Genomic DNA, 20,931 nt, shown 5'->3' with positions numbered 1-20,931 from the left:
TGTTGACAGCTCAGACCCTCTCAACCAGGCAGTATTCTGGCGAATTCCTCCACACCCTCTCTGTAACATGGCGACCAGAGCTGAATTCAGTGCTGCAGATGCAGCCTGACCGGATTTCTCTGGAGCTGCCACACCCTGCCCAGTGCCCTCGGCTAATCAAGGCAATTGCGTCTGCAGCTTTCTGAACTCTCTTCAAAGCACTCACGTCCATCCTCGTAACAGGGTGACCAGAACTGAATGTAACTCTTCTGATGTGGTCTGGCCAGAGATTTATAAAGCTGCAACACAATTTCCTGAAATAGAGGGAGGAGAGGAGGAGGAGGTGCATTACGGGCATAGGCAGGTGGGGACGACTGTAGGAAAAGCCGATTGTGTTCAGGAAAGTTTCCATACTCAGTAACTCGAAGTCCCATTGAGATACTGATCAGCTATTAGGAAATGAGACAGGGCAGGTGGAGCGTGGCGGAGGGAGTGGGCTGGGGTGGGGAACACTTTGAATCAAGTGAGCACAATGCCATTCGTTTCAATGTAAATGTGCGAGGAGTTAGGTCTGGTCCAGGAGCTGAGGTTCCAAAAGGGATGAGAAAGAATCTGACAAGTCTGGATTGGGACAGACTGGCAAAGGTGTACTTGGTGAGTGGCAGACCTTCAATGGCGAAACTTTGAGAGCACAAAGCTTGCATGTTCCTGTCAGAATAAACGGTAAAGTTAACAGGGGTAGGGACCCTTGGTCTCCAAGAGATATTGAGGCCCTGGTTAAACATAGAATAGTACAACACAGCACAGGCCCTTCGGCCCACAATGTCGTGCCGACCCTCAAACCCTGCCTCCCATATAACCCCCCCACCTTAAATTCCTCCATATACCTGTCTCGTAGTCTCTTAAACTTCACTAGTGTATCTGCCCCCACCACTGACTCAGGCAGTGCATTCCACGCACCAACCACTCTCTGAGTAAAAAACCTTCCTCTAATATCCCCCTTCAACTTCCCACCCCTTACCTTAAAGCCATGTCCTCTTGTATTGAGCAGTGGTGCCCTGGGGAAGAGGCGCTGGCTGTCCACTCTATCTATTCCTCTTAATATCTTGTACACCTCTATCATGTCTCCTCTCATCCTCCTTCTCTCCAAAGAGTAAAGCCCCTAGCTCCCTTAATCTCTGATCATAATGCATACTCTCTAAACCAGGCAGCATCCTGGTAAATCTCCTCTGTATCCTTTCCAATGCTTCCACAACCTTCCTATAGTGAGGTGTCCAGAACTGGACACAGTACTCCAAGTGTGGCCTAACCAGAGTTTTATAGAGCTGCATCATTACATCGCGACTCTTAAACTCTATCCCTCGACTTATGAAAGCTAACACCCCATAAGCTTTCTTAACTACCCTATCTACCTGTGAGGCAACTTTCAGGGATCTGTGGACATGTACCCCCAGATCCCTCTGCTCCTCCACACTACCAAGTATCCTGCCATTGACTTTGTACTCTGCCTTGGAGTTTGTCCTTCCAAAGTGTACCACCTCACACTTCTCCTTTTAAGGAAAACAAAGAAGATGCACAAGCAGGTGGGAACAAGTGAGGTGCTTATGGAGGACAAGAAATGAAAGAGAACTCTTTATAAATAAATCTGGAGGGCTGAAAGAAGGCACGAGATTGCCCGAGCAGCCAAAGTGAAGAAGAATGCAAAAGTCATCTACAGATATGTTAAGGGCAAAAGGATTGCAAAGGACAGAATTGGTCCTCTGGAAGATGAGAATGGATATCCTCCTTGCTGACGATCAACACACTGGCGCACCTCAGGGGTGTGTGCTTAGCCCACCGCTCTACTCTCTCTATACCCATGACTGTGGGGGCTAGGCATAGCTCAAATTCCATCTATAAGTTTGCTGACGATACAACCATCCTTGGTAGAATCTCAGGTGGTGACGAGAGGGCGTACAGGAGTGAGATTTGCCAACTAGTGGAGTGGTGCTGCAGCAACAACCTGGCACTCAACATCAGTAAGACGAAAGAGCTGATTGTGGACTTCAGGAAGGGTAAGACGAAGGAACACATACCAATCCTCATAGAGGGATCAGAAGTGGAGAGAGTGAGCAGTTTCAAGTTCCTGGGTGTCAAGATCTCTGAGGATCTGACCTGGTCCCAACATATCGATGTGGTTATAAAGAGGGCAAGACAGCAGCTATACTTTATTAGGAGTTTGAAGAGATTTGGCACGTCAACAAATACACTCAAAAACTTCTATAGTTGTACGGTGGGGAGCATTCTGACAGGCTGCATCACTGTCTGGTATGGAGAGGCTACTGCACAGGACCGAAAGAAGCTGCAGAGGGTTGTAAATCTAGTCGGCTCCATCTTGGGTACTAGCCTACAAAGTACCCAGGACATCTTCAGGGAGCGGTGTCTCAGAAAGACAGCGTCCATTATTTAGGACCCTCCAGCACCCAGGGCATGGCCTTTTCTCACTGTTACCATCAGGGAGGAGATACAGAAGCCTGAAGACACACACTCAGCGATTCAGGAACAGCTTCTTCCCCTCTGCCGTCCGATTCCTAAATGGACATTGAAAGTTTGGACACAACCTCACTTTTTTAATTTACAGTATTTCTGTTCTTGCACTTTTAAAAAATCTATTCAATATACAAACGTACCTAATTGATTTACTTGTTTATTCATTATTACGTTTTTTTTTCTCTCTGCTAGATTATGTATTGCATTGAATTGCTGCTGCTAAGTTAACAAATTTCACGTCATACGTGGCTGATAATAAACCTGATTCTGATTCCATGCGTGAAGCTGAAAGGGACGGGGAGATCTGAAATGGATTTTTTTTGCATCTGTATTTACCCCGGGTCTATAGAAGCGAGGTAAACAGCGCACCCAGTGCAGATTACTGAGGAGGAGGTGCCTGCTGTTTTGCGGCAAACCGGGGCGGATGAAGGCTGAGAAGCAGGTACAATTAGAATGTGTGGATTAGACACGTACATACTTTCAGGGATATGGGCCAAGTGGGGGGATTAGGTCAGGAGGGAGTCTTGGCTGGTGCAGACAAGCTTGGCTGAGAAATGGCAGATGGAGCACGGCGCCAGGAAATGTGTCGTCATGCACGTTGGTAGAAGGCATAGGTTATTAAAATTCAGCAGTTCTGAAGTGCAAAAGGGACTTGGGGGCCTTCGTGAAGGAATCCCTGATGGCTAGTCGGCAGGTTGAGTGGACTGTGAGGAAAGCGCGCACGATGTTAGCATTCATTTCGAGAGGACTAGAATACAAAAGCAAGGATGTGATGCTGAGGTTTTATAAGGCACTGGTCAGACTGCATCTGGGAGTGTTGTGAGCATTTTAGGGACCCTTATCTGAGAAACAACGTGCTGGCATTGGGTGGGGGTGGGGGTGGGGGATCTCATTGAAACCTATCAAATGTTGAAAGGCCTAGAGAGAGTGGATGTGGAGAGGATGTTTCCTGGGACGGGAGCCCAGGACCAGAGGGCACAGCCTCAGAATAGAGAGACGCCTGTTCAGAATGGAAATGAGGAGGAATTTTGTTTACGATCGAGAGAGAATCCGCAGATACCGGAAATTCCAGCCACACATGGAAAATGCTGGAGGAACTCAGCAGGCCAGGCAGCATCCGTGGAAAAGGAGTGCAGTCGACGTTTCGGGCCAGAACCCTTTCGTCAGGAATATCTTTAGCCATCTGCGCAATTCGTTGCCGCAGGCAGCTGTAGAGGCCAAGTCCTTACGTCCGTTTCAGGCAGAGGGTGACAGATTCTTCACTGGTCGGGGCATGGGGGGATACGGGGGGGAAGGCAGGAGAATGGGGCTGAGAGGGAAAATGGACCAGCCGTGATAAAATGGCGGAATGGACTCCGAATGGTGTAATTCTGCCCCTTTATCTCATGGTCTTATGACTGGCTGATGAGATATTTGTATACAGTAGCCTCTGAGGTGTCTTCGTGGGGGGTGCGGGGGGAGAGGAAAGCACTATCACATCCCAGAAAGCGTTCCCAGCGACGCAGGCAGACTCAGAAGCTATGTTACGTCCCACGCGCCGGGAGATGCGACCAGTCGGGGTGGGGTCAGGTCGGGACGTGACTGTCAGAAAGGGTGGCCCCCATGTCACTGACGTTCACCCCTCCCCCCCCACTGCCCTCCTGGGTTTACACGACAACTATGTCCAATTCACTGACATTCCCCCCACCCCACACCCCTGGGTTCACAAGATGTTTCTCTGTACTATGCTCCCCGGAGGCACCAGGCCGCTCGAGGTACAGAGAGAGAACCCACCAACACCTGCCCCTCTGCCCCTCCTGCACCGGGGGCTCCCCCTTTCTGAGGTATACAAATGGTGTCCCGTCAGGGTTAGGGTGTGCAGAAACTTCCAGATCCCTCATTCTCTTCCTTTGGCCCCTCCTCAGTACTCCCCCCTTTTCCCCTTCATTCTGTCTCCCACTTCCCAGTTCTTCTTCCACTCTCTGTCTCCATCCCTCTCTCCCCTCTCCCACTGTCTGTCTCCATCTCTCTCTCTCCCCTCTCCCACTCTCTCTGCTTCCATCCCTCCCTCCCCTCTCCTACTGTCTGCCTCATCCCTCTCTCCCCTCCCAGTCTCTCTCTCTCCTCTCCCTCTCCATCCCTCTCCCTCCTCTCCCACTCTCTCTGTCTCCATCCCTCTCTCCCCTCTCCCAGTCTCCCTGCCTCTGTTCCCATCTCACTCCCTCACCTTTAACCTCGTCCACCCTCCCACTCCACTCCCCTCTCTTCCTCTCTCTCTCTCTAGCTGCCCCCAGCTCTCTTCCCGTCTCCTCTCTCTCTCTCTCTGTCCCTACCTTCACCACTCCTTCTCTCCTGCTTTCCCTCCCACCCCCTCTGTCTGTATGGATCTCCCTCCACTCACCACCCCGCACCCTGCTCTCAGCCTCTCTCTCTCCTTCTCTTTCTTCCCTGTTCACTCTCTCCCCCCTCTCCCACCCCATCTGTCTCTTGTTCTCTCTCTATCTCCCTCTCCGTCTTCTCTCTGTCTCCCTCCTCTCTCAGTCCCTCACTCTCCCCCTCTTTCTCACACTCTAAATCTCTCTCCCTCTCTCCTCCCATCTCCCTCTCTCCGGTTCCCTCTCTCCTCTCTCCCCTTCTCCCACCCCTATCTCCCTCTCTCCTGTCCCCTCTCTCCTCTCTCTCTCTCCCACCCCTATCTCCCTCTCTCCTGTTCACTCTCTCCCCCCCACGTTCTCCGTCTTCACTCTCCCTCTCTCTCTTCCCCTCTCTCACTCTGTTTCTCCCCTCTCTCTCTCTCTGTCTGTCTCTCCCTCCCTCCCTCAGCTCCTCTCTCCCACTCTCCCACCCACACACTCTCTCCCTCCCCCTCACTCTCTCCCCCTCTATCTCTGTCTCTCCCTCCCTCCCTCAACTCCTCTCTCCCACTCTCCCGCCCACACACTCTCTCCCTCCCCCTCCCCCTCCCCCTCTCTCTCCCTCCCTCAGCTCCTCTCTCCCACTCTCCCACCCACACACTCTCTCCCTCCCCCTCACTCTCTCTCCCTCTATCTCTGTCTCTCCCTCCCTCCCTCAACTCCTCTCTCCCACTCTCCCGCCCACACACTCTCTCCCTCCCCCTCACTCTCTCCCCCTCTATCTCTGTCTCTCCCTCCCTCCCTCAACTCCTCTCTCCCACTCTCCCGCCCACACACTCTCTCCCTCCCCCTCACTCTCTCCCTCTCTCTCCCTCCCTCAACTCCTCTCTCCCACTCTCCCGCCCACACACTCTCTCCCTCCCCCTCACCCTCCCCCTCTCTCTCCCTCTCTCTCCCTCCCTCAGCTCCTCTCTCCCACTCTCCCACCCACACACTCTCTCCCTCCCCCTCACTCTCTCTCCCTCTATCTCTGTCTCTCCCTCCCTCCCTCAACTCCTCTCTCCCACTCTCCCGCCCACACACTCTCTCCCTCCCCCTCACTCTCTCCCCCTCTATCTCTGTCTCTCCCTCCCTCCCTCAACTCCTCTCTCCCACTCTCCCGCCCACACACTCTCTCCCTCCCCCTCTCTCTCCCTCTCTCTCCCTCCCTCAGCTCCTCTCTCCCACTCTCCCGCCCACACACTCTCTCCCTCCCCCTCACTCTCCCCCTCTCTCTCTCCCTCCCTCCCTCAACTCCTCTCTCCCACTCTCCCGCCCACACACTCTCTCCCTCCCCCTCTCTCTCCCTCTCTCTCCCTCCCTCAGCTCCTCTCTCCCACTCTCCCACCCACACACTCTCTCCCTCCCCCTCACTCTCTCTCCCTCTATCTCTGTCTCTCCCTCCCTCCCTCAACTCCTCTCTCCCACTCTCCCGCCCACACACTCTCTCCCTCCCCCTCTCTCTCCCTCTCTCTCCCTCCCTCAGCTCCTCTCTCCCACTCTCCCACCCACACACTCTCTCCCTCCCCCTCACTCTCTCTCCCTCTATCTCTGTCTCTCCCTCCCTCCCTCAACTCCTCTCTCCCACTCTCCCGCCCACACACTCTCTCCCTCCCCCTCACTCTCTCCCCCTCTATCTCTGTCTCTCCCTCCCTCCCTCAACTCCTCTCTCCCACTCTCCCGCCCACACACTCTCTCCCTCCCCCTCTCTCTCCCTCTCTCTCCCTCCCTCAGCTCCTCTCTCCCACTCTCCCGCCCACACACTCTCTCCCTCCCCCTCACTCTCCCCCTCTCTCTCCCTCTCTCTCTCCCTCCCTCCCTCAGCTCCTCTCTCACTCTCACTCTCTCTCTCTCTCTCTGTCTCTCTGTCTGTCTCTCCCTCCCTCCCTCAACTCCTCTCTCCCACTCTCCCGCCCACACACTCTCTCCCTCCCCCTCACTCTCTCTCCCTCTATCTCTGTCTCTCCCTCCCTCCCTCAACTCCTCTCTCCCACTCTCCCGCCCACACACTCTCTCCCTCCCCCTCTCTCTCCCTCTCTCTCCCTCCCTCAGCTCCTCTCTCCCACTCTCCCGCCCACACACTCTCTCCCTCCCCCTCACTCTCCCCCTCTCTCTCCCTCTCTCTCTCCCTCCCTCCCTCAGCTCCTCTCTCACTCTCACTCTCTCTCTCTCTCTCTGTCTCTCTGTCTGTCTCTCCCTCCCTCCCTCAACTCCTCTCTCCCACTCTCCCGCCCACACACTCTCTCCCTCCCCCTCACCCTCCCCCTCTCTCTCCCTCTCTCTCTCTCCCTCCCTCCCTCAGCTCCTCTCTCACTCTCACTCTCTCTCTCTCTCTCTCTGTCTCTCTGTCTGTCTCTCCCTCCCTCCCTCAGCTCCTCTCTCACTCCCGCCCACATACTCTCTCCCCTCTCTCCCCACCCTCTCTGTTTGCTCTGTGTAAACATGTTTACTGGAAGGCGGTGATGAAATCCCGCGACCTCCCGCCCCCGATTTAAGGGAGGGAGCGGGAGTCAGCAGGTCAATCGGCGGACCTGTCCCCGGACGGAGTGCAGAGTCATGGCGGTCCTCTGGGTTCTGGTCGTCGCTATGGCCCCGGCGTTGGTAACGCCGTTTCAGTGAGTACCGGGGGGAGAGGGAGGGAGGGAGACAGGAGAGATGGGGAGAGAGAGGGGGCAAGGAGGGAAGGACAGAGAGAGAGAGAGAGATGGGGAGAGGGGGGCAAGGAGGGAAGGACAGAGAGAGATGGGGAGAGGGGGGCAAGGAGGGAAGGACAGAGAGAGAGAGATGGGGAGAGGGGGGCAAGGAGGGAAGGACAGAGAGAGAGATGGGGAGAGAGAGGGGGCAAGGAGGGAAGGACAGAGAGAGAGATGGGGAGAGAGAGGGGGCAAGGAGGGAAGGACAGAGAGAGAGATGGGGAGAGGGGGGCAAGGAGGGAAGGACAGAGAGAGAGATGGGGAGAGAGAGGGGGCAAGGAGGGAAGGACAGAGAGAGAGATGGGGAGAGGGGGGCAAGGAGGGAAGGACAGAGAGAGAGATGGGGAGGGGGGCAAGGAGGGAATGACAGAGAGAGAGATGGGGAGAGAGAGGGGGCAAGGAGGGAAGGACAGAGAGAGAGATGGGGAGAGAGAGGGGGCAAGGAGGGAAGGACAGAGAGAGAGATGGGGAGAGGGGGGCAAGGAGGGAAGGACAGAGAGAGAGATGGGGAGGGGGGCAAGGAGGGAATGACAGAGAGAGAGAGATGGGGAGAGAGAGGGGGCAAGGAGGGAAGGACAGAGAGAGAGATGGGGAGGGGGGGCAAGGAGGGAATGACAGAGAGAGAGAGATGGGGAGAGAGAGGGGGCAAGGAGGGAAGGACAGAGAGAGAGAGATGGGGAGGGGGGGCAAGGAGGGAATGACAGAGAGAGAGAGATGGGGAGAGAGAGGGGGCAAGGAGGGAAGGACAGAGAGAGAGAGAGATGGGGAGGGGGGGCAAGGAGGGAAGGACAGAGAGAGAGAGATGGGGAGAGAGAGGGGGCAAGGAGGGAAGGACAGAGAGAGAGATGGGGAGAGAGAGGGGGCAAGGAGGGAAGGACAGAGAGAGAGAGAGAGATGGGGAGAGGGGGGCAAGGAGGGAAGGACAGAGAGAGAGATGGGGAGAGGGGGGCAAGGAGGGAAGGACAGAGAGAGAGATGGGGAGAGGGGGGCAGGAGGGAAGGGAATGGGGAGGGGGGCAAGGAGGGAAGGACAGAGAGAGAGAGAGATGGGGAGGGAGGGAAGACAAGGAGAGGAAGGAGGGGGCAGAGGGAGAGAGATGGGGAGAGGGGGGCAAGGAGGGAAGGACAGAGAGAGAGAGATGGGGAGAGGGGGGGCAAGGAGGGAAGGACAGAGAGAGAGAGAGATGGGGAGGGGGGCAAGGAGGGAAGGACAGAGAGAGAGAGATGGGGAGAGGGGGGCAAGGAGGGAAGGACAGAGAGAGAGAGAAGAGACAGAGAGAGAGAGAGAGAGAGAGAGATGGGGAGAGGGGGGCAAGGAGGGAAGGACAGAGAGAGAGAGATGGGGAGAGAGGGGGGCAAGGAGGGAAGGACAGAGAGAGAGAGATGGGGAGAGGGGGGCAAGGAGGGAAGGACAGAGAGAGAGAGATGGGGAGAGGGGGGGCAAGGAGGGAAGGACAGAGAGAGAGAGATGGGGAGAGGGGGGCAAGGAGGGAAGGACAGAGAGAGAGAGAGAGAGAGATGGGGAGAGGGGGGCAAGGAGGGAAGGACAGAGAGAGAGAGATGGGGAGAGAGAGGGGGCAAGGAGGGAAGGACAGAGAGAGAGAGATGGGGAGAGGGGGGCAAGGAGGGAAGGACAGAGAGAGAGATGGGGAAGGGGGGCAAGGAGGGAAGGACAGAGAGAGAGAGAGGAGATGGGGAGAGAGGGGGGGCAAGGAGGGAAGGACAGAGAGAGAGAGATGGGGAGAGGGGGGCAAGGAGGGAAGGACAGAGAGAGAGAGATGGGGAGGGGGGGCAAGGAGGGAAGACAGAGAGAGAGAGATGGGGAGAGAGAGGGGGCAAGGAGGGAAGGACAGAGAGAGAGAGATGGGGAGAGGGGGGCAAGGAGGGAAGGACAGAGAGAGAGAGATGATGGGGAGAGGAGGGAAGACAGAGGAGGATGGGGAGAGGGGGGCAAGGAGGGAAGGACAGAGAGAGAGAGAGAGATGGGGAGAGGGGGGCAAGGAGGGAAGGACAGAGAGAGAGATGGGGAGAGGGGGGCAAGGAGGGAAGGAGAGAGAGAGATGGGGAGAGGGGGGCAAGGAGGGAAGGACAGAGAGAGAGAGATGGGGAGGGGGGCAAGGAGGGAATGACAGAGAGAGAGATGGGGAGAGAGAGGGGGCAAGGAGGGAAGGACAGAGAGAGAGAGATGGGGAGAGGGGGGCAAGGAGGGAAGGACAGAGAGAGAGAGATGGGGAGAGAGAGGGGGCAAGGAGGGAAGGACAGAGAGAGAGAGATGGGGAGAGGGGGGCAGAGAGAAGAGATGGGGAGAGGGGGGCAAGGAGGGAAGGACAGAGAGAGAGAGAGAGATGGGGAGAGAGGGGGGCAAGGAGGGAAGGACAGAGAGAGAGAGATGGGGAGAGAGAGGGGGCAAGGAGGGAAGGACAGAGAGAGAGATGGGGAGAGGGGGGGCAAGGAGGGAAGGACAGAGAGAGAGAGATGGGGAGAGAGGGGGCAAGGAGGGAAGGACAGAGAGAGAGAGAGGGGAGAGGGGGGCAAGGAGGGAAGGACAGAGAGAGAGAGGGAGAGGGGGGCAAGGAGGGAAGGACAGAGAGAGAGAGATGGGGAGGGGGGGGCAAGGAGGGAAGGACAGAGAGAGAGAGATGGGGAGAGGGGGGCAAGGAGGGAAGGACAGAGAGAGAGAGATGGGGAGAGAGGGGGGCAAGGAGGGAAGGACAGAGAGAGAGAGATGGGGAGAGGGGGGCAAGGAGGGAAGGACAGAGAGAGAGAGATGGGGAGAGGGGGGCAAGGAGGGAAGGACAGAGAGAGAGAGATGGGGAGAGGAGGGGCAAGGAGGGAAGGAAGAGAGAGAGAGTGGGGAGGGGGGGCAAGGAGGGAAGGACAGAGAGAGAGAGAGGGGGGAGGGGGGCAAGGAGGGAAGGACAGAGAGAGAGAGATGGGGAGAGGGGGCAAGGAGGGAAGGACAGAGAGAGAGAGATGGGGAGAGGGGGGCAAGGAGGGAAGGACAGAGAGAGAGAGATGGGGAGAGAGAGGGGGCAAGGAGGGAAGGACAGAGAGAGAGAGAGATGGGGAGAGGGGGGCAAGGAGGGAAGGACAGAGAGAGAGAGATGGGGAGAGGGGGGCAAGGAGGGAAGGACAGAGAGAGAGAGATGGGGAGAGGGGGGCAAGGAGGGAATGACAGAGAGAGAGAGATGGGGAGAGAGAGGGGGCAAGGAGGGAAGGACAGAGAGAGAGAGAGAGATGGGGAGAGGGGGGCAAGGAGGGAAGGACAGAGAGAGAGAGATGGGGAGAGAGAGGGGGCAAGGAGGGAAGGACAGAGAGAGAGAGATGGGGAGGGGGGGCAAGGAGGGAATGACAGAGAGAGAGAGATGGGGAGAGAGAGGGGGCAAGGAGGGAAGGACAGAGAGAGAGAGATGGGGAGAGGGGGGCAAGGAGGGAAGGACAGAGAGAGAGAGAGAGAGATGGGGAGAGGGGGGCAAGGAGGGAAGGACAGAGAGAGAGAGATGGGGAGAGGGGGGCAAGGAGGGAAGGACAGAGAGAGAGAGAGATGGGGAGGGGGGCAAGGAGGGAATGACAGAGAGAGAGAGATGGGGAGAGAGAGGGGGCAAGGAGGGAAGGACAGAGAGAGAGAGAGATGGGGAGAGGGGGGCAAGGAGGGAAGGACAGAGAGAGAGAGATGGGGAGAGAGAGGGGGCAAGGAGGGAAGGACAGAGAGAGAGAGATGGGGTGGGGGGGCAAGGAGGGAATGACAGAGAGAGAGAGAGATGGGGAGAGAGAGGGGGCAAGGAGGGAAGGACAGAGAGAGAGAGAGAGAGGTGGGGAGAGGGGGGCAAGGAGGGAAGGACAGAGAGAGAGAGATGGGGAGAGGGGGGCAAGGAGGGAAGGACAGAGAGAGAGAGAGATGGGGAGAGAGAGGGGCAAGGAGGGAAGGACAGAGAGAGAGATGGGGAGAGAGAGGGGGCAAGGAGGGAAGGACAGAGAGAGAGAGAGAGATGGGGAGAGGGGGGCAAGGAGGGAAGGACAGAGAGAGAGATGGGGAGAGGGGGGCAAGGAGGGAAGGACAGCGAGAGAGAGATGGGGAGAGGGGGGCAAGGAGGGAAGGACAGAGAGAGAGAGAGATGGGGAGGGGGCAAGGAGGGAAGGACAGAGAGAGAGATGGGGAGGGGGGGCAAGGAGGGAAGGACAGAGAGAGATGGGGAAAGGGGGGCAAGGAGGGAAGGACAGAGAGAGAGATGGGGAGAGAGAGGGGGCAAGGAGGGAAGGACAGAGAGAGAGAGAGAGATGGGGAGAGGGGGGCAAGGAGGGAAGGACAGAGAGAGAGATGGGGAGAGGAGGGCAAGGAGGGAAGGACAGAGAGAGAGATGGGGAGAGGGGGGCAAGGAGGGAAGGACAGAGAGAGAGAGATGGGGAGGGGGGCAAGGAGGGAAGGACAGAGAGAGAGAGAGAGATGGGGAGAGAGAGGGGGCAAGGAGGGAAGGACAGAGTGAGAGAGAGATGGGGAGAGAGAGGGGGCAAGGAGGGAAGGACAGAGAGAGAGATGGGGAGGGGTGGCAAGGAGGGAATGACAGAGAGAGAGAGAGATGGGGAGAGAGAGGGGGCAAGGAGGGAAGGACAGAGAGAGAGAGAGAGAGAGATGGGGAGAGGGGGCAAGGAGGGAAGGACAGAGAGAGATGGGGAGAGGGGGGCAAGGAGGGAAGGACAGAGAGAGAGATGGGGAGGGGGGGCAAGGAGGGAAGGACAGAGAGAGATGGGGAGAGAGAGGGGGCAAGGAGGGAAGGACAGAGAGAGAGAGAGATGGGGAGAGGGGGGCAAGGAGGGAAGGACAGAGAGAGATGGGGAGAGAGAGGGGGCAAGGAGGGAAGGACAGAGAGAGAGATGGGGAGAGGGGGGCAAGGAGGGAAGGACAGAGAGAGAGAGATGGGGAGAGGGGGGCAAGGAGGGAAGGACAGAGAGAGATGGGGAGAGAGAGGGGGCAAGGAGGGAAGGACAGAGAGAGAGATGGGGAGAGGGGGGCAAGGAGGGAAGGACAGAGAGAGAGAGATGGGGAGAGGGGGGCAAGGAGGGAAGGACAGAGAGAGAGAGATGGGGAGGGGGGGCAAGGAGGGAAGGACAGAGAGAGAGAGAGATGGGGAGAGAGAGGGGGCAAGGAGGGAAGGACAGAGAGAGAGAGAGATGGGGAGAGAGAGGGGGCAAGGAGGGAAGGACAGAGAGAGAGATGGGGAGGGGGGGCAAGGAGGGAATGACAGAGAGAGAGAGATGGGGAGAGAGAGGGGGCAAGGAGGGAAGGACAGAGAGAGAGAGAGAGAGAGATGGGGAGAGGGGGCAAGGAGGGAAGGACAGAGAGAGATGGGGAGAGGGGGGCAAGGAGGGAAGGACAGAGAGAGAGATGGGGAGAGAGAGGGGGCAAGGAGGGAAGGACAGAGAGAGAGAGAGATGGGGAGAGGGGGGCAAGGAGGGAAGGACAGAGAGAGAGATGGGGAGAGGGGGGCAAGGAGGGAAGGACAGAGAGAGAGAGATGGGGAGAGGGGGGCAAGGAGGGAAGGACAGAGAGAGAGATGGGGAGAGGGGGGCAAGGAGGGAAGGACAGAGAGAGAGATGGGGAGAGGGGGGCAAGGAGGGAAGGACAGAGAGAGAGATGGGGAGAGGGGGGCAAGGAGGGAAGGACAGAGAGAGAGATGGGGAGAGGGGGGCAAGGAGGGAAGGACATAGAGAGAGAGAGAGATGGGGAGGGGGGCAAGGAGGGAAGGACAGAGAGAGAGAGATGGGGAGGGGGGGCAAGGAGGGAAGGACAGAGAGAGAGAGAGAGGGGAGAGAGAGGGGGCAAGGAGGGAAGGACAGAGAGAGAGAGAGATGGGGAGAGAGAGGGGGCAAGGAGGGAAGGACAGAGAGGGAGAGAGAGATGGGGAGAGAGAGGGGGGCAAGGAGGGAAGGACAGAGAGAGAGAGAGAGATGGGGAGAGAGAGGGGGCAAGGAGGGAAGGACAGAGAGAGAGAGAGAGAGATGGGGAGAGAGAGGGGGCAAGGAGGGAAGGACAGAGAGAGAGAGATGGGGAGAGAGAGGGGGCAAGGAGGGAAGGACAGAGAGAGAGAGAGAGAGATGGGGAGAGAGAGGGGGCAAGGAGGGAAGGACAGAGAGAGAGAGATGGGGAGAGAGAGGGGGCAAGGAGGGAAGGACAGAGAGAGAGAGAGAGGGGGAGAGGGGGCAAGGAGGGAAGGACAGAGAGAGAGAGGGGGGGAGAGGGGGGCAAGGAGGGAAGGACAGAGAGAGAGATGGGGAGAGAGAGGGGGCAAGGAGGGAAGGACAGAGAGAGAGAGATGGGGAGAGGGGGGCAAGGAGGGAAGGACAGAGAGAGAGAGATGGGGAGAGGGGGGCAAGGAGGGAAGGACAGAGAGAGAGAGATGGGGAGAGGGGGGCAAGGAGGGAAGGTCAGAGAGAGAGATGGGGAGAGGGGGGCAAGGAGGGAAGCACAGAGAGAGAGAGATGGGGAGAGAGAGGGGGCAAGGAGGGAAGGACAGAGAGAGAGAGATGGGGAGGGGGGCAAGGAGGGAAGGACAGAGAGAGAGAGAGATGGGGAGGGGGGCAAGGAGGGAAGGACAGAGAGAGAGAGAGATGGGGAGGGGGGCAAGGAGGGAAGGACAGAGAGAGAGATGGGGAGGGGGGGCAAGGAGGGAAGGACAGAGAGAGATGGGGAGAGGGGGCAAGGAGGGAAGGACAGAGAGAGATGGGGAGAGGGGGGCAAGGAGGGAAGGACAGAGAGAGAGATGGGGAGAGAGAGGGGGCAAGGAGGGAAGGACAGAGAGAGAGAGAGATGGGGAGAGAGAGGGGGCAAGGAGGGAAGGACAGAGAGAGAGAGAGAGAGATGGGGAGAGAGAGGGGGCAAGGAGGGAAGGACAGAGAGAGAGATGGGGAGAGAGAGGGGGCAAGGAGGGAAGGACAGAGAGAGAGAGAGAGAGATGGGGAGAGAGAGGGGGCAAGGAGGGAAGGACAGAGAGAGAGAGAGAGATGGGGAGAGGGGGCAAGGAGGGAAGGACAGAGAGAGATGGGGAGAGGGGGGCAAGGAGGGAAGGACAGAGAGAGAGATGGGGAGAGAGAGGGGGCAAGGAGGGAAGGACAGAGAGAGAGAGATGGGGAGAGGGGGGCAAGGAGGGAAGGACAGAGAGAGAGATGGGGAGAGGGGGGCAAGGAGGGAAGGACAGAGAGAGAGAGATGGGGAGAGGGGGGCAAGGAGGGAAGGACAGAGAGAGAGATGGGGAGAGGGGGGCAAGGAGGGAAGGACAGAGAGAGAGATGGGGAGAGAGAGGGGGCAAGGAGGGAAGGACAGAGAGAGAGATGGGGAGAGGGGGGCAAGGAGGGAAGGACAGAGAGAGAGAGAGATGGGGAGGGGGCAAGGAGGGAAGGACAGAGAGAGAGAGAGATGGGGAGAGAGAGGGGGCAAGGAGGGAAGGACAGAGAGAGAGATGGGGAGAGAGAGGGGGCAAGGAGGGAAGGACAGAGAGAGAGAGAGATGGGGAGAGAGAGGGGGCAAGGAGGGAAGGACAGAGAGAGAGAGAGATGGGGAGAGAGAGGGGGCAAGGAGGGAAGGACAGAGAGAGAGATGGGGAGGGGGGGCAAGGAGGGAATGACAGAGAGAGAGAGATGGGGAGAGAGAGGGGGCAAGGAGGGAAGGACAGAGAGAGAGAGAGAGAGATGGGGAGAGGGGGCAAGGAGGGAAGGACAGAGAGAGATGGGGAGGGGGGGCAAGGAGGGAAGGACAGAGAGAGAGATGGGGAGAGAGAGGGGGCAAGGAGGGAAGGACAGAGAGAGAGAGAGATGGGGAGAGGGGGGCAAGGAGGGAAGGACAGAGAGAGAGATGGGGAGAGGGGGGCAAGGAGGGAAGGACAGAGAGAGAGAGATGGGGAGAGGGGGGCAAGGAGGGAAGGACAGAGAGAGAGATGGGGAGAGGGGGGCAAGGAGGGAAGGACAGAGAGAGATGGGGAGAGGGGGGCAAGGAGGGAAGGACAGAGAGAGATATGGGGAGAGAGAGGGGGCAAGGAGGGAAGGACAGAGAGAGAGATGGGGAGAGGGGGGCAAGGAGGGAAGGACAGAGAGAGAGATGGGGAGAGGGGGGCAAGGAGGGAAGGACAGAGAGAGAGATGGGGAGAGGGGGGCAAGGAGGGAAGGACAGAGAGAGAGAGATGGGGAGAGGGGGGCAAGGAGGGAAGGACAGAGAGAGAGAGAGATGGGGAGGGGGGCAAGGAGGGAAGGACAGAGAGAGAGAGAGATGGGGAGGGGGGCAAGGAGGGAAGGACAGAGAGAGAGATGGGGAGAGGGGGGCAAGGAGGGAAGGACAGAGAGAGATGGGGAGAGGGGGGCAAGGAGGGAAGGACAGAGAGAGAGATGGGGAGAGGGGGGCAAGGAGGGAAGGACAGAGAGAGAGAGATGGGGAGAGGGGGGCAAGGAGGGAAGGACAGAGAGAGAGATGGGGAGAGGGGGGCAAGGAGGGAAGGACAGAGAGAGAGATGGGGAGAGGGGGGCAAGGAGGGAAGGACAGAGAGAGAGAGATGGGGAGGGGGGGCAAGGAGGGAAGGACAGAGAGAGAGAGATGGGGAGAGGGGGGGCAAGGAGGGAAGGACAGAGAGAGAGAGAGATGGGGAGAGAGAGGGGGCAAGGAGGGAAGGACAGAGAGAGAGAGAGATGGGGAGAGAGAGGGGGCAAGGAGGGAAGGACAGAGAGAGAGAGATGGGGAGAGAGAGGGGGCAAGGAGGGAAGGACAGAGAGAGAGAGAGATGGGGAGAGAGAGGGGGCAAGGAGGGAAGGACAGAGAGAGAGAGATGGGGAGAGAGGGGGCAAGGAGGGAAGGACAGAGAGAGAGATGAGAGAGGGGGGCAAGGAGGGAAGGACAGAGAGAGAGAGAGAGGGGAGAGAGAGGGGGCAAGGAGGGAAGGACAGAGAGAGAGAGAGAGGGATGGGGAGAGGGGGCAAGGAGGGAAGGACAGAGAGAGATGGGGAGAGGGGGGCAAGGAGGGAAGGACAGAGAGAGAGATGGGGAGAGAGAGGGGGCAAGGAGGGAAGGACAGAGAGAGAGATGGGGAGAGGGGGGCAAGGAGGGAAGGACAGAGAGAGAGATGGGGAGAGGGGGGCAAGGAGGGAAGGACAGAGAGAGAGAGATGGGGAGAGGGGGGCAAGGAGGGAAGGACAGAGAGAGAGATGGGGAGAGGGGGGCAAGGAGGGAAGGACAGAGAGAGATGGGGAGAGGGGGGCAAGGAGGGAAGGACAGAGAGAGATGGGGAGAGAGGGGGGCAAGGAGGGAAGGACAGAGAGAGAGATGGGGAGAGGGGGGCAAGGAGGGAAGGACAGAGAGAGAGATGGGGAGAGGGGGGCAAGGAGGGAAGGAAGAGAGAGGGAAGGACAGAGAGAGAGATGGGGAGAGGGGGGCAAGGAGGGAAGGACAGAGAGAGAGAGATGGGGAGGGGGGGCAAGGAGGGAAGGACAGAGAGAGAGAGAGATGGGGAGGGGGGGCAAGGAGGGAAGGACAGAGAGAGAGAGAGATGGGGAGAGAGAGGGGGCAAGGAGGGAAGGACAGAGAGAGAGCGAGAGATGGGGAGAGAGAGGGGGCAAGGAGGGAAGGACAGAGAGAGAGAGAGAGAGATGGGGAGAGAGAGGGGGCAAGGAGGGAAGGACAGAGAGAGAGAGAGAGAGAGATGGGGAGAGAGAGGGGGCAAGGAGGGAAGGACAGAGAGAGAGAGAGAGATGGGGAGAGGGGGCAAGGAGGGAAGGACAGAGAGAGAGATGGGGAGAGAGGGGGCAAGGAGGGAAGGACAGAGAGAGAGATGGGGAGAGAGAGGGGGCAAGGAGGGAAGGACAGAGAGAGAGAGATGGGGGGAGGGGGGCAAGGAGGGAAGGACAGAGAGAGAGATGGGGAGAGGGGGGCAAGGAGGGAAGGACAGAGAGAGAGAGATGGGGAGAGGGGGCAAGGAGGGAAGGACAGAGAGAGAGATGGGGAGAGGGGGGCAAGGAGGGAAGGACAGAGAGAGAGATGGGGAGAGAGAGGGGGCAAGGAGGGAAGGACAGAGAGAGAGAGAGATGGGGAGAGGGGGGCAAGGAGGGAAGGACAGAGAGAGAGAGAGATGGGGAGGGGGGCAAGGAGGGAAGGACAGAGAGAGAGATGGGGAGAGGGGGGCAAGGAGGGAAGGACAGAGAGAGATGGGGAGAGGGGGGCAAGGAGGGAAGGACAGAGAGAGAGATGGGGAGAGAGAGGGGGCAAGGAGGGAAGGACAGAGAGAGAGAGAGATGGGGAGAGGGGGTCAAGGAGGGAAGGACAGAGAGAGAGATGGGGAGAGGGGGGCAAGGAGGGAAGGACAGAGAGAGAGATGGGGAGAGGGGGGCAAGGAGGGAAGGACAGAGAGAGAGAGATGGGGAGGGGGGCAAGGAGGGAAGGACAGAGAGAGAGAGAGATGGGGAGAGAGAGGGGGCAAGGAGGGAAGGACAGAGAGAGAGAGAGATGGGGAGAGAGAGGGGGCAAGGAGGGAAGGACAGAGAGAGAGAGAGAGAGATGGGGAGAGGGGGCAAGGAGGGAAGGACAGAGAGAGATGGGGAGAGGGGGGCAAGGAGGGAAGGACAGAGAGAGAGATGGGGAGGGGGGGCAAGGAGGGAAGGACAGAGAGAGATGGGGAGAGGGGGGCAAGGAGGGAAGGACAGAGAGAGAGATGGGGAGAGAGAGGGGGCAAGGAGGGAAGGACAGAGAGAGAGAGAGATGGGGAGAGGGGGGCAAGGAGGGAAGGACAGAGAGAGAGATGGGGAGAGGGGGGCAAGGAGGGAAGGACAGAGAGAGAGATGGGGAGAGGGGGGCAAGGAGGGAAGGACACAGAGAGAGAGATGGGGAGGGGGGGCAAGGAGGGAAGGACAGAGAGAGAGAGAGACGGGGAGAGAGAGGGGGCAAGGAGGGAAGGACAGAGAGAGAGAGAGATGGGGAGAGAGAGGGGGCAAGGAGGGAAGGACAGAGAGAGAGATGGGGAGGGGGGGCAAGGAGGGAATGACAGAGAGAGAGAGATGGGGAGAGAGGGGGGCAAGGAGGGAAGGACAGAGAGAGAGAGAGAGAGATGGGGAGAGGGGGCAAGGAGGGAAGGACAGAGAGAGATGGGGAGAGGGGGGCAAGGAGGGAAGGACAGAGAGAGAGATGGGGAGAGAGAGGGGGCAAGGAGGGAAGGACAGAGAGAGAGAGAGATGGGGAGAGGGGGGCAAGGAGGGAAGGACAGAGAGAGAGATGGGGAGAGGGGGGCAAGGAGGGAAGGACAGAGAGAGAGATGGGGAGAGGGGGGCAAGGAGGGAAGGACAGAGAGAGAGATGGGGAGAGGGGGGCAAGGAGGGAAGGACAGAGAGAGATGGGGAGAGGGGGGCAAGGAGGGAAGGACAGAGAGAGATATGGGGAGAGAGAGGGGGCAAGGAGGGAAGGACAGAGAGAGAGAGAGATGGGGAGAGGGGGGCAAGGAGGGAAGGACAGAGAGAGAGATGGGGAGAGGGGAGCAAGGAGGGAAGGACAGAGAGAGAGATGGGGAGAGGGGGGCAAGGAGGGAAGGACAGAGAGAGAGAGAGATGGGGAGGGGGGCAAGGAGGGAAGGACAGAGAGAGAGAGATGGGGAGGGGGGCAAGGAGGGAAGGACAGAGAGAGAGAGATGGGGAGAGAGAGGGGGCAAGGAGGGAAGGACAGAGAGAGAGAGAGAGATGGGGAGAGAGAGGGGGCAAGGAGGGAAGGACAGAGAGAGAGAGAGAGATGGGGAGAGAGAGGGGGCAAGGAGGGAAGGACAGAGAGAGAGAGAGAGAGAGATGGGGAGAGAGAGGGGGCAAGGAGGGAAGGACAGAGAGAGAGATGGGGAGAGAGAGGGGGCAAGGAGGGAAGGACAGATAGAGAGAGAGAGAGATGGGGAGAGAGAGGGGGCAAGGAGGGAAGGACAGAGAGAGAGAGAGAGAGATGGGGAGAGAGAGGGGGCAAGGAGGGAAGGACAGAGAGAGAGAGAGAGAGATGGGGAGAGGGGGCAAGGAGTTAAGGACAGAGAGAGATGGGGAGAGGGGGGCAAGGAGGGAAGGACAGAGAGAGAGAGATGGGGAGAGGGGGGCAAGGAGGGAAGGACAGAGAGAGAGATGGGGAGAGGGGGGCAAGGAGGGAAGGACAGAGGGAGAGAGATGGGGAGAGGGGGGCAAGGAGGGAAGGACAGAGAGAGAGATGGGGAGAGGGGGGCAAGGAGGGAAGGACAGAGAGAGAGATGGGGAGAGAGAGGGGGCAAGGAGTGAAGGACAGAGAGAGAGAAATGGGGAGGGGGGCAAGGAGGGAAGGACAGAGAGAGGGAGATGGGGAGGGGGGCAAGGAGGGAAGGACAGAGAGAGAGAGATGGGGAGAGGGGGGCAAGGAGGGAAGGACAGAGAGGGGGAGAGGGGGGCAAGGAGGGAAGGACAGAGAGAGAGAGATGGGGAGAGAGGGGGGCAAGGAGGGTGGGAGGGAAGGACAGAGAGAGAGGTGGGAGAAAGAGAGGTGGAGAGAGAAGAGAGAGAGAGGGAGAGGTGGAAGAAAGAGAGAGAGATGGGGAGGGAGAGGGGGCAAGGAAGATGGGAGGGAAGCACAGAGAGAGAGATGGGGAGGGGGGCAAAGAGGGTGGGAGGGAAGGACAGAGAGGGAGATAGAGAGAGAGAGGGAGAGGTGGGAGAAAGAGAGACAGGAGCGATGGGGAGAGAGAGGGGGGCAAGGAGGGAAGCACAGAGAGAGAGATGGGGAGGGGGGCAAGGAGGGTGGGAGGGAAGGACAGAGAGAGGGAGATAGAGAGAGAGAGGGGGAGGGAGAGAGAGAAGAGGATTGGGGGACAGGAAAGGGAGAGAAAGGGGAAAGAGGGAAGGGAGAGAGGCGAGAGAGAAGAAACAGAGAAGGGGTGAGGGGGAGAGGGAGGGGAGAGAGAGAGGGGAGGTTGTGAGAGAGATGAAAAGAGATTGTGAAAGGGGGAGTCGGAGGTGAGGGAAGGGGGAAGAGAGAGGGGAGGAAGGGAGAGGGAGGGGACGGGAGAAGGGGAGGTGAGGAGAGAGGGAGGTGGAAAGGGAATTGGAGAAGGGGGAGAGGGAGGCAGGAGAGATGGGGGAATGGGAGGGAGTAGTGAGAGGTAGAGAGGGGGAAAGAGAGGGGGAGAGCTAGAGGGATGGGAAAGAGAGGGGGATGGAGGGGAGAGAGGGATTGGAGAGAGATAGGAGAGGAGGGGAAGAGAGGAGGTGTGGGGAGGGGGAGGCAGGGAGTTTGGAGAATGGGGAAAATGATGGGTAGAGAGGAGGAAGGGGGAGAGAGGGAGGGAGGGAGGGTGAAGGGGAAGGGGGAAAGAGAGAGGAGAGAGAGATGGGGACAAAGGG

At 58.7% G+C, this 20,931-nt stretch overlaps 1 protein-coding gene across 3 annotated transcripts in view; it reads left to right on the top strand.

Annotated features, from left to right (window-relative positions):
- The first annotated feature begins 7,252 nt into the window (after positions 1 to 7,252).
- Positions 7,253 to 20,931, top strand: part of LOC134342247 (alpha-2-macroglobulin-like) — a 182,923-nt gene continuing 169,244 nt past the window's right edge. For 2 of the 3 annotated variants that reach the window (XM_063040210.1, XM_063040209.1), the window contains exon 1: positions 7,253 to 7,495. In XM_063040210.1, coding sequence (XP_062896280.1) covers positions 7,437 to 7,495 — 59 coding nt within the window. In that variant the 5' untranslated portion in view covers positions 7,253 to 7,436. The remainder of the gene's footprint in view (positions 7,496 to 20,931) is intronic. The other variant, XM_063040208.1, reaches the window with a different exon arrangement.

This window comes from Mobula hypostoma, unplaced genomic scaffold (genome assembly GCF_963921235.1).
Source record: "Mobula hypostoma unplaced genomic scaffold, sMobHyp1.1 scaffold_70, whole genome shotgun sequence".
Lineage (NCBI taxonomy): Eukaryota > Metazoa > Chordata > Chondrichthyes > Myliobatiformes > Myliobatidae > Mobula > Mobula hypostoma.
This window is presented reverse-complemented; position numbering and strand designations above follow the sequence as displayed.